Source organism: Cryptomeria japonica, chromosome 3, assembly GCF_030272615.1.
Source record: "Cryptomeria japonica chromosome 3, Sugi_1.0, whole genome shotgun sequence".
In the NCBI taxonomy this organism is placed as follows: Eukaryota; Viridiplantae; Streptophyta; class Pinopsida; order Cupressales; family Cupressaceae; genus Cryptomeria; species Cryptomeria japonica.
The window spans coordinates 64,756,497-64,774,484 of NC_081407.1; the positions used below are offsets into that span (position 1 = coordinate 64,756,497).

The following is a 17,988-nucleotide window of genomic DNA, read 5'->3' on the forward strand; positions in this document are numbered from 1 at the left end:
TATTCATGATGAAAATGTTACTCCTGTTCATTCTGATAGTGAATATGAATATGTTGATGTTGATAACCATTTATCTAACGCATTTTCTAAAGCACTTATCCTAGCTCCTAGACAAGAACACCGCGGCTTGGGATATGAACATAGCCCTTGTTTGGATCTTGTGATAGCTCCATCTGCTGTGTTGGATGTTCCTCCTCTAGCGTGTTCCCTACCTTCCCGAAACATTGATCAGCAAGATCGGGGGGTAGATGACGTGCTAGACTAGTTTCATTAGCATAGCAGATTCTCTCCTCTATTTCTTTTGTTACTTCTTCTATATGTTATTCTCATTCTTCTATTTGTTGTCCTTAGTGTTGTCTACTTGAGGACGATGCAAAACATTGAGATCTCTTTTGGTCTCTCTCATGTTGATTCAAAAGACACATGTGTTCCCTTCTTCTAGGTGACCTTCCTTGATTGGGGAATGAAGAACAATTATGCATACATACATATGATATACATGAATTATCATACAGCATACTGACCCCGAGGAAAGCGAAGTTACCTTGTGCTTTGTGTTTTGTGTTTATTATCCTTGGGCTTATCTCACACTTGGGGGCTAAATCCTTGTGATAACGTGCTCCTTTCCTTTCTCATTCTTATATGTATCACTACCTTAAAGCAATCACCCCCGGTGAGGCGTGTGCGATCGCTTTAACGTAGGGGGGCATACATCCCGTCCATATCTTTTCAAGATACTTGAAAATTTCTTGACAAATTTAGCTTTGCCTTGAAAGTTTTTGATATCTTTCTTGCATGACTCATAGTGAGGGAACCTTACTACTGACAGTCATGGTTCTCCCTCGTGATCTTCCCTTTTACTTTGTCAATCGAAGTCGTAAGATCCTTAGTCCACTGGGGGCTTGGTGTATCTTGCCTCCTTGACGTGGTGAAAGTTTTTCAATGTTGTTTCCTTGTACTTTACCGGAAGTATTGGCGTATGCTTATACTCCCGCTAAAGTGGGGGCTAAATGTAGCGTCCTAAAATTGCGACACTTGCAATTTCGACTGCATTTGGGTCTTCACGATGGCGATGCAACACGGAACCTGAATGGAGACCCCGAAACTTGTTCATGACACCAAAAACTGCATTTTTCCAGCACCCTGGCCTGATCCTCCTTGCACCCTGCTGTCCCGAGAGGTGGGACCAGAGCGCCCAGCGCCTTGGTCCCTGGCCCTATTTTGGGTCCGGTCTCCTATGGGACTTCGGGCCTTTTTGTTTGCAAATTGGAAAATAACATTTCCTGGTCGGCCTAAGGTCGGGAAAATTAGTCTTTTAACCCTAATTGGCAAGTATATAAATTACTTTTTCCTCTCTCAAAGAGGGAGGAAGGAGATATGTGTACAAGGCGTGGAAACGATATTCAAACATTCAAGCATTCAAGCATTCAAGCATTCCTTCAAGCAATTGATCATTCTAAGTCTCCATTTAAGGCTAGGTGTTGCATTCAAGACAAGGATTCAACCATTGAAGAGGAGATCACATGCTACAACATACAACATACAACAAACAACAACATCTATACCTTCGCATATAAGGATACAAACATCCTTACAACAAGGTATTAGTACTTGTTTTACATTACATTTACAACATTTCTCATTTCTTGGTTAATTCCAAAACCGGGGTTTGACCTAAGGGCAAACCCCTAATCCCTAACCCCCCAATTGTCTTCGCTTTTCTGTGTGTAGGTTGCAGGTACGCGGCTGAAATTGAAGATCTGGAATCCTTGTGCAGAGACGAACAGATCCCCCTTCGTTTCGCGGATTTTTCGGAGGACCGTGTGCACGCCGGGCGCCATCGTCCCGTCAACTTTTGCTCAAATTTGCAGGACAGCGCCGTCTCGACATTTTACTGCTAATTCTAGGTCCGCAGCTTCATATCATATCCCTATCTCTATTTATAAGTGAATCTTTCTTGCTTCTACATGCATTCCTAGTTCAATCTTTCTATCTACATTCTTTACAAAAGAGGGTATCCTTGCTATCACAACCCTTGAAACTCATATAGAATCCAATCTTGCATTGCATGGGATTGGATCTTGTGGGTTTCAACCCCTCTTTTGAATGTAAAGTCCCTCCTAAGTGAAAACCATCAACCCTAGTGACTCTCCCTTCTCTCTCCTCGGAGTTGGGGAGGGGAGAACGACTAGGGTTCGATTTTTCCGCTTTACAAAGGCAAATCTGGAAATCACCATTAAAACTCAAAGAGAACCTTCAAAATGCAGGAGAGACGGGTAGCGAGAGAGGGCAGAAAATAGCCAGAAAACCGTAGTAGTTGCAGCCAAAACGAACTGCCAAAGTAGCAATTTCGAATAAACAAAGAAATTTTTCAAAAAAAACTGTTAAAAATTCATGACGAATTTTTAATTGAAAAATTATTTCGAAAATAACCAAGGCTCTGATACCATAATACAGATGCAAAAGCATATGGATTTCAAAGAATCGATGTTGTTCAATTAATCAAGGAGACAAAGCTCCTTTAAATAGAGTTACAAAGACGATGTTTCTAAAAGAAACAATCGTTAACTAGAGGCGAAATTAGAAACAACTTAAATGACCATTAATAACACAAAGAGAAAGATATTATTCTAATAGTTACTCCCATTTCCATTTCCTACAGGAGCATTAGAAGTGCTGGCTTCCGGTCCATTGTTGGGCTGGTTAGGGGTCCCAACAACATTCTAGTTAAGTTTGGCCAGCAATAGAGACATCATGTCCATCATGGCATTGAATTGTCTCTCAGCCTTCTTATCAGGTGCCTCATTCTGTTCTGTAGCCTTGTCTGCCATTGAATCCACTGAATCTGTAGAATCCAAATCCTTCCCTTTGTTTCTCAATACCTCTGAAAATGTATCCTCTTCTGGCACTACCAGAATCTGAAACTGCTGTCTCTTCTGTTCTTTGTTGTAGTATCGGACGTCTCTGTCACTCATGGAGAAATCTGACTTCTCTGAAACTCATAGGCTGACAGGTAAACCAGCTCCGATACCACTGTAATATCCCGGATAATTTTTTTTTTGTTTTTAAGAGCAATATGAATTACCAACCAACACATAACCTGTTAAGGTTAGAAAACATAAACTCAAAGCTTGCTGAAAATGCAACCCTTCCACTTTCTGATCACCAATTGCCCAATGTGGGAAGGTGAGAGCGTACGGTGACAAGGGGTTCGTTAGCTCACAAATCTGCTGGAAATGATAAAGCAAGTACAATACTAGGCAGCAAGCCAACCCCTTCCGCTTATCCAGCGGGAAAACAAGAAACTTGGCGGTGAACCGGCAAAGGGAACAATTCTGCAGACACAAATCACTCTACCGCAATATTTCAGCGGGAGAACTGAATTACAAATTACTCAACTCAACCGCTTATGCAGCGGGAGGACCATTACAACCAACATCACTCGACCGCTTATGCAGCGGGAGGACTGAATGACAATTTATCAGATGTAGGCGGAAAGCCAACCTCTTCCACTTTTCAGCGGGATAAGAGATTACAATCCAGAATGGGTTAGTAGTACTACTACTTAACCTTGCAATAAATAGGAAAGTGAGAGTAGAAGAATAATGCTGAACATAAAAGATAATTATCATGAAACTCCTCCAACATCCAAACCAGCAGGCTGGAAATGCATAACCAACAACCTATAAACCCACTAAATTATTCATATCTCTCTCAATACTCACTCATTTCACCCCAAATCACTCCCAAACCGACACTAGACCAGCAACGACTAAGACAAACTAGAAGTAATCTACCAAAACACCCCAAATTACTCGGCACACATCCCAATGCACCCTTTAAAACCCACGCCTAGCTAGGTATTTTCGATTTGCATTATTAAATTCAATACTCAATGAAAAGTGCCACAAACTTAAAATATGAATCGCCAACAGCAAGAAGGATGATTGAACTAGTACCCAAAACGACCAGACTCTCAAGCAGAGAGGTGTGATAAAAAACGTGCTTCAGCCACAAGGTAACCAGCAACTCCAGAAATCACCCCAAACTCCAAAAACACTTAAATATGCAATGAAAGTATCATAGATTACAGCACACAGCTAGGTACTATATCTCAAGTACGAAACTGGAAAGCACTAGGGAGCTGCACTTCGAAGCTTCAAAGTTCTAACGCCAATCCGATAGCATAACAATGCAAATTTTCAAGATAACCAAAACGAGAGTCGAAGGCTCATATTTATAACTCCATGCCTTCCCAAATGCAAACGTTATGACTACCATATCCTCTTCCTCCATTTTTCGACCAATAGCATCGAGTTGATCTCGAACTTCCTTAATCTTCGTGAGATGCTCCTGTTAGGACATGCGTTCATCCATCATGATGGAGAACAACGGGTTCTTCAAGAAGAACGCTCGGCTTTTTCAGATGTCTTATGCAACTCCTTCAGATGCTTCCAAATTTCTGAGGCTGATTGACCAGAATGAATCTGAGGTAGTTGGTAATCTGTGATAGAGAGCTTGAGAAGCATGACAGCTTCCCTATTGAGGTCATCAAATTTGTCTTGATCGGCTCCGACTGCAAAAGGACGAGATTCTTTTCCCAAGACAAGATCATCTAGACGACGATATTCGAAGATTGTCAGCATGCGTTGCTTCCAGGGGTTATATTTTTTGTCGTTAATCGCTGACTGCCTTCCAACATCAAGTTGGTCAATGATGCCATCTTGCACGTTTCCCAATGCACGAAAAACGAAAATCAAAGAAGAGGCGATAGCACAGAATACAAATCTCAATGCAGAAAACAGATGAAGTACAGCTGACACGGACTCCGAAAAAATTTCCGGCTGACCAAAAAAAAATCCGAAGAGAACCCAAAAATCCTTGCAAAAAACCCAAAAAGAATCTGAAATCTGAATGTAGATCCGATGGTTGAAAAATTGAGGCACGAAAAACAATGCACCCAGAAAAAACGAACAATAACCCAGTAAATTTCTTGAAAAACCCAGAAGGAATCTGTGATTAAAAAACTAATTTCGGTAAGAATTTGAGGGTTGGTTGCAAAAACCCTAGCCGAAATACACAATCCCTAGTTTGCACAAAAAAATTCTTGTTGCAAAATAATTTGGAGAGACGCACTTAGGGAAGAAATCCTTCTGAAAAAAAAACTTCGCGGAAAAAATCACCAAATCCGTTGCTCCAAAGGCACGATTTTTAGAAGACCCAAGCAAAAATCCATCGCGCGATACAGAATAAGCCAGAGGTGCAAAAAATCGTGCTAATTTGCATTGCACACAAGCCGAAGAGAGCAGAAAAGAGGCGAAAAATCGTGTCGGATCTAGAAAAAACGTGAAAAAATAATCGCACAGGCGCGCAAAAAAGAAGTCACACGGATTTAGCAGAGGCTTAGGGCTCCACCACGGCAAAAATGCAGAAACGGGAGGTTGCAGACGACGCGGAAGGAGCAAGGGTTTATCTCGGGTTAGCTACTGAAAAACGACTCCCTGAAAACTTTAAAGAAAACTTAAAATTTTCAAAAAAACAGAGAAATTTTCCTTCGAATTTTTTTTTGAAAAGTTTTCCTCGAATTTTTTTTTTTAATTGATCCCAAGCTCTGATACCATATTATGTAAACACATAATTGGTAAAAAATGATTTTTGTATTTACGAATGATCATGAAGATCATTATAAAGGATTAAAAAGAATCTCAAAATAGAAAGATTCTAATAAGAAACTAAAATTACAATATATTACATTATTGAGCATTAATAACTTAGGAAAATATAATATTAATATGATACTCACCACAAAGAAGTCATCCTTGACTTCATAGTTTCCCAACTTTAGAGACATGTTCGAAACCATTTGGTTGCAAGAGATAGTTGAACCATTAGCTACCATAACTTTGAATCCATCAACCTCCTCAGTTATCAAGCCTCTCTTTGCAACAATCTTTTCATCAATAAAATTGTGAGTTGCTCCAGTATCAATAAGAGCAATAACTCGGTGCTCTCCAAGTACTCCCCGAACTCTGAATGACTCATTTTTATGAATGCTAGATAGTTGAGCAACTACACCCCTATCTTCTTGATCACTTTCAGGCCCTTCTGGAACCTCTTCAAACTCACTTTCCTCCATGTCAGTCTGCTGTTCTGAATTTTCATAATTTGATCCATCAATAGAATAAGCAACCATATGACGTACATTGCCCTTTCCATGACACCTATGACCCAGGGCCCAAGGTTCCCTGCAAGAGTAACATAAATTCTTCCTTTGGAGCTCTTGGCGAAGCTCATCATCCATTCGAGAAGGGAACTTCTTGGTCTGATTTGTAAATTTCTTTTTATCCTTTTGATAGGAGAAAGGCTTGGACTGAAACTTAGACTTAGGGGCAGCCAACTCCATACACCTTGACTTTTTGACAACTTCATTAAGCGTGGGAGGATCAAATTCTTTCACCCACCCCTTCAATGGCTCTTCCAATCCTTCAGTAAAGAGGACCACAAGTCTCTTCTCTGTAATGTTTGGCACCAGCACAACTAATCTCTCGAAATCAGCAATGTAGGTGTCTATTCACCCTTGTTGTTTCAGCTGTGCAAGCTCACGGAACTTCACCTCTGGGTCCCTAGTATCGAACCTTTCAATGATCTTATTGGTGAACTCATTGTAGGTGACAATCGAGCTATGGCCAAGGGTGACCAACCCATGATACCACCACTCGTGAGCAGCTCCATCTAAGTGCAAGGTAGCGAACTTGATGGCATCTTCCTCTAGCATCGGTCTCATTGACAAGTAATTATCCACCTTCTGCATTCAAGCTCTAGAGGAACACTTATCACTTCCATCAAAATGAGCTAGAGTCACCTTCCCAAGAGCTTGTTGATAGTCTCTTGGAGCTTGAGGACGGTTGTCATATCTTCTACCTCTCTTCATGTTTTGATTCATAAATTGGTCAAGAGTAAGGATATTACGGATCTCAGCTGGAAGGGAAGCATACTCCATGTAATTATGTAATGTCCCTTTTTGGGATTTACCTAATTTGGTCTTGGGATAACAATTCTAACTTAATGTGAGAGTTATAAATATCAATAAATATAATTTTATCAAAACTGAGTGCTATTCATTATAATATTAAACTTAAGATTCTAAGACTAGTTTGGAAGACAGAACCTATCTTGATAACTTCCCTTGATTTTAATTCTTGACATACATGTCTCAATGTTATAATTCTCACTACATATGATCTTCTTATAGGTTAGTCTTCAGTCTGGTGTATAGATTATATATATATATATATTATCTGATTTATTCCACTGTCTTCATATAATTCTCTTTCTTATATCATATTCAGTTCTATTATATAAATTATTAAAACCTTATTGCCTAAAGGTATAAATTATTTTTAATGGTTGTAAGGGCAGACTGATCTGACATGCATCAGATCTGGTCTGCCACTACATATGATATTAGGAATGACTGTCATACATATTGCAGTCTATAGTAATATTAAATTCTGCATAAAAAATATTATCAGACTTCGTATATTAAGCATAGACATTAAGCCATCATCAAGAGCAAGGTTTTTTACTGCCTGTCCTAACTGTTCTTCGTTCGAATGCCTGGAACACTATCCTTTATGATGAACATGATGGCCTAAGCTGGAACGTACTATTTTAACTTCCAATATTTTCCTTAGTGTCTATGTGATTATTATATTTGCTATTCTAATCGAATCTTTATACTCAGGCTATATGGTTATTTAATCAAAGTGGACCCTGTTTCCTTAGGTCTACAAAGTATATATAAGCGATCTGACTCTTGTCTTTTGGACAAAGCTCTACTATGATTATCCAATAGAGATCAGAATGAAGGAAAATAAAACTACCCCCTCTATATCCCTTCATTGAATAGTTTTCAACTCCTTATGTACCTTGCAATATCGAAGGGATTGCACCCCTTGAATATTGAAGAGACATATCTCTTACAGATCGGGTCTCTTTTAAGCATAGTGAATCGGTATTGTTGTAGAAATGATAATAATTAGTCTACTTGTATAAACGCTAGCATCAATCTTCATCATTGTTACCAATAGGTTGCTGTCTTATTAATAGTTATGACTAATTATTTAATTCGTTGACTTGTACCTCAAGTCAATTTTTTTTGCTGAGTAGCGATACTTTGATAGTAATTAGATATGTTCCTTTAACGATGGCCTAATTCTCATATATAAATTGTGTTTACAAATATGAAAATTATATTTATAATATATAAAAATTATGTTTATCATATAACATTAATTTATTTCTTTATTTGAATCTTTCAACTTTCAAGAATATTAGTAATAAATATTTATTAAACAATATTTAATTCAAATCATCATTTGTTGTTAATTATTAATTAATAATAATTGTTTCATATATATATATATATATATATATATATATATAACGATCAAGGAGGGGACATGACAAATTATTCCTTATCTCATCAGCCGTTGGAATCTCAAGTTCAGCTTGTGGCACTTCCCTAGGTAGGAAGATGGGTTGTAAGGGTCTTGAAACTAAACCCCCATTATTGCTCCCATTGTTACTCCCGTTTCCATTTCCTCCAGGGTTGTTGGAAGTGCTAGCTTCATGGCCGTTAGTGGGTTGATTAGGAGTTCCCACAATATTTTGGTTAAGCTTAGCCAAGAGTTGTGACATGGCATTAAACTGTCTTTCCGCTCTGACATCAGGAGCCTCATTATATTCCGCTGTCCTCTTTGCCATAGTATTAAATGAATCAACTCTTTCTCTCTGTTTCTCAAAACCTCTGAAAAAGTCCCTTCAACTGGGACAAACGAAATTTGATATTGTTGTCTTCTTTGCTCTTTGTTGTAATAACGGATGTCTATGTCACTCATGGAGAACTTTGATCAACTGAACTCATAGGCTAGTAGGAAAACCAGCTCTGATACCACTAAAATATACCCCTTAATTTTTTTGATATTAAACACAACAATATTCCCCTGTTAAGGTTAGGATAATCAAACTTGCACAGAAAGGAAATTCCGAAAGTAACCCTTACACTTTCTGATCACCGAGAGCTTAGTATGGGAGGGTGAGAGCATACTGTTGTTGGGTAATTAAGCATTAAGGTAAATTGTGTTAGCTCTCAACGTCCATCGCCCTATTATAGGCGTCGTCATATGACGTCGGGGGTACAATTTTCATCTTCTTCCGTAGGGAGGATTTCAACCCTTCAACGAACCATCGTTTCTTCAACCCATATGTGGGTTGGCTTTCCATTTTACCCAGCAATTCTTTCAGCCTCCGGCTGTATGCCCATACTGTCTCCTTGGGACCTTGTTTGGTACTGTATATCTCAGCTACGATTTCATTGTCATCACGGAGCAACCGAAACTCAATAACTGCTGGAAATGAAATCTCAAATACAATACTGGGCGGCAAGCTAGCCCCTTTCGCTTATCCAGTGGGTGTAAGAATGAAAGATCCCCAATCCAATTTTCACCCAATTTAATCCAAATTAGGAGGTTTGGTGCAATGTTTGTTTGCTGATAAGTCTTTGGCCAGCATATGTTTGGATGGGGTTTGACTGGTTTTTGTTTTCATTTTGATTGGTTTTGACGTTTAAGCAAGATTCTTGAATATTACATAAAAGAGATTGTTGATTTAACATAACAAAATGCATAACACAGAAGGAAGATAATCAAGAACTTTCATTTTTGCTTAAAAGTACAATGAACATACCATTCACATGTGCTCATAGGTCTGATGTAAAATTCCAGCCCTTAAAATTATAGAAATCAGCTCCCAATTATGGTAAAACCCTAAATATACTCTAGGGTTTGAAACCATTCATCTCAAAATGTAGTGGCTGACTAAAATCTCTGGAAATAGATAGTAATGACCTCTAGATGGTCTGCCCTGTAACCGATTGTAGAAAATTTGCCCTCAAACTGATAGATCTGCTCATAAATCCTCAAAGAAGGCTGCACACTGAAGTTGTATTCTGATGGAAAATGATACCCAGAGAGAGGGGTTTTCGTCCAAATCCCCCAAATCTTCTAGAAGTTGGCGTTCCTGGAAGCCCTAAGATGCTGAAACCCTCATGCAAGCTGCTGATCTGAAAATGGAGAGGTAAGAATGAGCCCAATTACTTTTTATAACTCTCCAAGAAGTTCGATCCATGAGAGGGGTTCTTTTTGGCCTTAAAAACTTAAAATTGAGCTTGAGGGTCTATTTTCTCATTGACAAAATGGCCCCCTTTTAAAAACAACTTGAGTTACTAACTTTGATTCACTCTTTTGAAATTATCTCGTCTTGATCACTTGCATTTTGGAGCTTCTATCTGGCCATACTGACAATGATTCTTGGATTTCCGAAGGAAATTCAAGATTGTGAAAATTTCCATCTTGAGTGCTTGACGTTGACGCTTAGCTTTTGATGTTGTATTTGATATAGACCTTGTCTTGCCTATGCTTGATTCTCATCGTGCCTTGAAGTGCATTGATCCTACTTGATGAGAGCTTGCCTTGCTCCAGCCATCTTTCACCTATAAGAAATGCTTAAGTTGGTTTCATTAAATGACATTTACTTGCAACATTGAATTGATCAATTAGGCTAGGAATCCTAAAAGGCTTGGAACCCTAAGTTGCATCTCTAATCCTTAATCAAACATGATCATCCTCACTTAATGATAACTGCTTACAAAAGCTTCTAAGATGATCAAAATATAACAAAGAAAGCTTTTACAATCAAAATCTCATAAAACAGATTGGAGAATAAGCTGGATCAGTTTCAAACATAATCTGATTTTATAAGATATCACCAAATAAGCTTCACCTTCTACTCTGCGATTTGTCTTACTACAAAGTACAAACTGAAACTCAAATTTGATGATTCCCTTGATCCAATATAATATCCCTTGAATGAATATATCACTGATTAATCACTGAATTCCGTCTCCATAAGGTAATTCGCTGTGAAGGTGTATGACAATCGCTTCGATTCACTAATGTCAAATTCACAAACTTATCATCGAAAGCCGCCTTAGTCTCTTTGTCAATTTCGTTGCATGTGGAGATGAATTCAATGGGCAAATTCGATAATCAAAATGATCCTTGCTTGAAACAAATCGCCACCTTATAGGATAATTCGCTGATCTCAGAGATTCATTTGCTGTCAGAAAGCTTGAATTTGCCACCTTTGAAAGATGAATATACTGGCTGTGCTAGAGGTATTCGCTGGTAATAAAGTGATTCACCTGATGAAATATAGGCAGATTTGATGACAATAACCAGGTTCGGTGCCCTCAAGGTGACCTCCAATCGCTCTCAAATGTGAATCGCTCTGTCCAGGATCAGATCACTGTGTATGGAGATGAACTCGCTGCAAAGTATTGATGCCAAAATCGCTAGACACTGAGGAAACATCATAATCGCTGCTTTGGTGATTGCTACGCCTTAATAAGCAATTCGTTGATGTTAATGATCAAATTTGAAACCTTAGAAGTCTTTTCTAAAAATCGCCTTCAATCAGACTTAAATTCGTTGCAGATGTAGAGAATCCATGCCCTGTAAATGAACACTTATTGAAGTCACCACCCTGAGTGGTGAATTCGCTGCACTTGGGAATCGATTTGTTGCTGAATAATGATCATAAATCACTGCGCCTCAACTCAGAATCACCTTCTCTTAATCAAAATCGCACAGATCCCATATTACATGAATCACACTTACTAATCACATTTGATGGAGTTGAATTGCTGATAGTAATTGAATTGCAGACACAAAGGCAATATCGATCTTAAATTGATCAAATGAAATGATCAATTTCAGACTTATAGGCATTTCAAGGAGATCAATACCTCATCATGACTATTTGGCAATTTCATTTAATGCTTTGATATGGATTGCAAATGATAATTGCAAATTGTGGCGCATAGGGGATTCAAACTCATCGATTCTCCAAAGGCAAGACATCATTCATTAAATGTTTTTCATTATCAAAGCTTCGAAATTTGCCCTCTAGAATCTCAATCGACTTGCAATCAATTCATAAAGGTGGATGCCTTCTATTAAATGTGATATAATGATGCATATGCAAGGCTTCAAGTTTTGCAACTCAAGCCACTTTAGTGCAATTAACCTTGCATCATTGAATGCTTGTGCTTTGCATGGATCTTTGTTCTTTGTTCATCGCATTTACCAAATGACTTGCTTCATGTGGAGTTTAAGGCATTGGTACCCTTCATTCTATATCAAACTTGACTTACTCAAATCTTTGTTTTCCTTCGTACTCCATTGCAATGATTGACAAAGGGGGTGCCGATGAAATTGGAAGGGGGTGCTGATGAAACTGGAAGTGGGGTGCCCTTGCAACTGGAAGGAGGGTGCGAGAATAATGGAAGGGGGCTGCGAAAGCAATGGAAGGGGGGTGCAAAAGCACTGGAAGCCTAGACCTTTTTAATGCCTTGGCCAATTTTTTTATTTTCAACTTTGCACTTCCTCCAAATAAAAGCTAATAGCTACATGACTCTAAAACTATCGTAGAAAGCAAAAAATAGTGGGGGTCCCATTTGAATGGAGCGATGTGTGAAAACATGACAACAAGCCCCAAGTGACTTATTTGGTGTTTCAAATTATGATTTACTAGATTCTATTAACCATTATACATTTTTTTGAGAAGGATCCAACTTAATCAGCCTTAGGACATAGAGCTCCCCCTAGCTTATTCATCAAATAGTTTCAGTGAAAGAGCATAGTGGATTCTGAAAAGGAAACAAACATATCAGATTTTAAATTTATACTAGAACTATGGTAGGTAATATGTAGTTCTTCCCCACCTACATAGCTTTTACATAAAACAACCAATTCTCTGTAAAGTTATTTCAATTTCAATTAAAGAACAAGTTATGAACTATGTATGCTATAAATGTATATGAGGAATTATGTTGATGTCTAATAATTCTGATTTTATCTGCAGGTCTGAAAGAGAGAGATCATTTTATGTTTTCTATGTCATCTCCAAATGAATTCAATTGATATATATATCATTTAGGCAACCGGTCAATTGGTGTATTGACCGGTCATGCCTTTTAGGCATGACCGATCAATGCACCCATTGATCGGTGCCTTTGTAATTATACCATTAACACAAGGCTGTTTATCGGTTCAAAACCTTGATAGCATATTGTAATATAATATAATGATTGATCAAGATAATGAATCGGTTCATGTAAACACCGATGATTCAAAATGCACGATGTATGTAATCCAACCGGTGCAGTTGTTAACCACTGTTAATTCCAAATGAAGCGGTGTATGTATTAAGCCCGATAACAAATATGCCCGATGATTAAGCCCGATAACAGATGTGGATCGGTGCCAATAGTTATGCACCCGATAGCAAGTATGTATCGGCTAATAACCCGATAACTTATAGCATTTAATATGCTAAGCAATGTTTGTAAAATCCAATAATCATATGCAATATAAGTTTAGACATGAAGCATGTAAATAACAGAACAAGGAAGGTTAGAAATATCTTATCTTGCATAAGCTACCATGCATTAACATTCTCATGTATCAGTCCTATGATTATGTAGTATCTTCTTATGCTATAGTCTATAATGTTTAACATGTGGGATTAAGAATTTTTTTATGGAATTCTTATTTGTCTATTTGTTGGTTGTTAGATGCAGCCCTGAAAGAGCATGTTGGTGTTTCCCCTAATATACTGTATATTGGCATCACTATTATGTGTAGTTGTTGCTACTATTAAGAATTCTAACTTGCTTGAAATTTCAAATTGCAGTTTACTTTTGATTTTTTGTTAAATAACTGTCAACCATTTTTCAATGTTTCAGCTAGCACTAGAGGAGAATGACAATGGAGATTACTTTCCTGTATTTGGAGTTTGTTTGGGCTTTGAGCTTATTAGCATGATCCTTAGCAAGGTAAAAGTCTTCTGTCTAGCTTGTATTTGCAAAATGATTTGCATGTTTTTTCTAGCAAAGGAAATATGATATATGAAATTTCAACATGGAGTATTTCACACCATATTTCAAGTATGCCAATACTAGGAGACTGTAGTGAGACTATATTTCACTATATGATATATGTTTTTTGACTCGAACTTGGCTAGTTGAAAAACTATGAAATATCATTTTTTTAAAGGACTTAGAGCTTTTACTATGTAACTTTTTTAACATTTTCAAACTTAATACCATAAGCATATCAGTTGCACAATATCAATAACATAGAATGCAACAATTACGCAACACAAAAATCCACACACATAAGAGGTAGAGAAATTTATTTGGAAACCCTTACAGAAGAAAACCACGGCAAAATATTGCTTGTACAAAATCTTCTTACAAATTTCGTAGGCACCAATCCAAAAGAGACACCAATCCCCTCTTGATGATTTGTAGGCACCAACCCAATGGAGACACCAATCTACTTGAATTTGAGAGGCACTAACCTCTCATAACAGAATCCTAGATATCTTGAAATAAATCTCCCCAAAACTGCCTTAAAACCTTTTTGTATCTGCTGTAAATCTGTCCTTTCAGATCTGCTCTTAATTCTGTATATAGGTCTGCTATAATTCATCTTTTAGATCTGCTCATATATCTTCTCAAAATCTGTTCATATATCTTCTTAAGATCTGCTTATTCACTTCCTTAAAGTTTGCTTATAAAATCTGGTTTTAATAACTTCAGATTTGTTTATAAGTCTGCTAATGAATGGAAAGATATTGCATTAAACACTTGCCTTTCATATCTTACTTTAACCTTGTTTTATACCCAACCATACCCCTTTGCCCAAAGGACGTGACTCTTCACAAGGGGTCGGCCACACTTGGAATAAAACAATTTAGTTTATTTTAATTCTTCAAGGAGGGTCAGCACAAACAAAATACTATTTATTTTAATTTTATCTCACCAAATACGGTGCTTAAACATGAGGTCAACCCTTAGCAAAGATGTATCTTATTTAATTTTGTTCTATATGCAATTCCACCAGCATAGATTTATATATGCCCCGTGCGTCAATGTAAATGGAGGCTGGCTAGCATTTTGAGCAGCAAACAGCAAGGAATCAATGACTTCAATCAGTTCAATTAACAAGGATCTGATTTCTTTATCAACAATATATTCTTCTCTCTCAATGACATCAATGACAACAATATAAAGACAGCGGCAAAATATTTTGACATCAATGACAATATTGCCAACACGTAAAGGATGGTTGATGTTATGCTAAATCGATGTTATATTAAACAACAATAGAGACGAAAGCTTTATATAAAGAATTTATAAGAGACGATTGTTTCTTTTTAGAAACAATCGTTAACAGAATGTAGAAAAGGAAACTTTCCTAAACTAACTAAGACAACTAGATGACCATTAAAGAAATAACATTATGCTAACACCCTCCCTTAATGGTCATCGTTCTAACTAGCAAGAGAAAAATAGAGAAGGCTGCCCCCTTCTTCTTAGAACACTCTGTGACAAGAGCCTGCCATTGAGCCTCCTAGAATTTGCAAAATTTCTGGATATCACCACAAATCATCACAAACCATCCCAACCTAATGTTGGGTAACAAAGCTGTCCCTCCCTGTAGCCAGAGACATCGAGAACAGCCGCATAAACCAAAACCATGATTTTGAGGAAAAATAGGCAAACCCTCGATTGCTTTAGAAAAACAGCCACAAACTTTTGCAGATGAGCATGATGCCCCAAAACAAACTGCAAGAAGCGACGACTTTTGAGGAAAAAATCGCCAAACTCAGAAATTGAAGATTATATAGCATCGTTTTTTCGGAAAAAAATGGTAAAAACCCTAAGACAGGAACACTTGTACCCATGATTTTTGAGGATAAAATCAGGCAAAACCCAGAATCCCACGTGAACATCGCAAATTACAGATGACCAGACATGATTTGAGGAGAAAAAATCGATCAAAACTCGGCACGATTTTTGAGGTGAAAAATCAATCAAAACCCAAGACACAAAATCCGAGACATAGATCAAAATACAAAACTTCGTTTTTGAGGAAAAACAGTAAAACCCTTTTACAAAATGATTTTTAAGGCAAAAAATCGCACAAAACCCACAATAATTTTTTTGGACAAAAATTATAAAACCCTCCCAAAAAAAATTTAAGGAAAAAATGATTAAAACCCATCCAAAAATTTTTAAGGAGAAAAAATTATTAAAAATCCATGAATAATTTTGGTGGAAAAAATTATTAAAACACATCAAATAATTTTTGAGGTGAAATTATTAAACCCACCAAATAATAATTTTTTTTATGGGAAAAAATTTAAAAACCCTTTCCAACTTGAACTGCATCCACAAACCCTAGCTGTCAAACCGTCGCTTATACAAGTTGCACGGGCTACAGAAATCACGAAAAAGCAAAAGATGAGCCAAAACAACAAACGAACAGAAACAACGGTCACAGAAGCAAATATAGAGATCGCAACACAGAGAAAACTGACCTCTAGAAATCGTGGGAAAAAAAAACACACGGGATACAACCACACCATGGAAAGAGTAATTGCTGTCCAAAACCGTTGCATGTAGGAGATTGCTCAAAAAATCATGGACCAAATGCAGCCAAAAACGGTTGCCGCGCAGGACACAGACGCGCGAAAAAGTTGCGTAGTTGCAGAAGCTCGACACACAAAAACGCAGCCAAAAGACAAACAAAAATCACAACGAAGAGAAGAAAAACGATGCTTCAAAAATCAAACGCCAAAGGAGGAAAAGCCCTTGTGTACGCCCTAAATTCAAAATCCGTCGCAACAAAAGAAGTCCCTTGTGGGATCTTGCAAAGGCAGAAAACCCTTTGCAAAATGCAGAAGAAAACGCAGGTCACAAAAAAACACGACAAAAAACAGCCCCTCAAAAAAACTTTCAATCAGAGGCCGTCTTCACACATGGCCTTCACAGAAAACTCATGAAAACAAACCTAGAACCACCACACAAACAAAAACCTTGGAAAGTTCTGCCGGATTTTTTTTCGTAAAAAAAACCCTCTTAAAAGAAAATTTGGAAATTATTTCCAGGTAGAGGCTTATGAATTTTTATTAAAAAATTTGTCAAATCCTAGAAAACCCCATCAACCCGCTTTGATACCATGTTATGGTAAATCAATGTTATATTAAACAACAATAGAGACGAAGGCTCTATATAAAGAAGCTACAAGAGACGATGTTTCTAAAAGAAACAATCGTTAACAGATTGCAGAAAAGGAAACTTTCCTAAACTAAGTAAGACAACTAGACGACCATTAAAGAAACAATACATTATGCTAACACTTGAGGGGTCATTTTGCCAATTTTCTTTACACTTAGTTTCATTACCTCGATGACTTTTCCACTTGAGTTGATGACTTCTTTTCTTCACGTTCAACTTAACAAAACAATCAATTGCATTCTTAGGATGATGGACTTCACTTATGGCATGCAAAAGTGACGAAGGTATGGTTTGCAGTGTCTAGGTTATCTAATTAGAAAACCCTAACGAGATTTGCCTATTATCCATCTCCGTAGGCAAATCCAATGGATATGAGATGTTACTCCAGGCAGGGAAGGACTTACACTCTACTTTTTGACAGTTGGTTGTCTTCATCCTTGAGCAAATAATGTTATTTATGGCTAAGTCACCCTTTTACTAAAAATAGAAAGCCATCCATGGGTAAAACAGGTAATTTTATATTATGGTAGCTATTTACAGAAATAATTAAAAGCCACAATAAAGTAACTTTATAATTTTATATTATAAAGTTAAAATAAAATATTAATGAGAGACCCTATGGCATGCCTCCCTAGGTGTTATAACATTTTAAAAGGTGGGATTTTTATTAATGGTGAATAAGACCCTCAAGGTGGCTGTACCACTTAAGGGAGAAATATTTTATAAAATACACTTATTAAAATGAAGAAGAAACCCAAAAGAGGTCGATTAGGGTTTGG

General features: G+C 37.4%; 1 protein-coding gene across 2 annotated transcripts in view; it reads left to right on the forward strand.

Moving 5' to 3' along the window:
* The window catches only part of LOC131032584 (gamma-glutamyl hydrolase 2), a 129,487-nt gene that overhangs the window by 49,375 nt on the left and 62,124 nt on the right, over positions 1 to 17,988 (forward strand). Inside the window, exon 3 of one of the 2 annotated variants that reach the window (XM_057963599.2) lies at positions 13,868 to 13,957. The exons of the other annotated variant lie outside the window; for it this stretch is intronic. Coding sequence (XP_057819582.2) covers positions 13,868 to 13,957 — 90 coding nt within the window. The remainder of the gene's footprint in view (positions 1 to 13,867; positions 13,958 to 17,988) is intronic. 2 annotated transcript variants of the gene reach the window in all.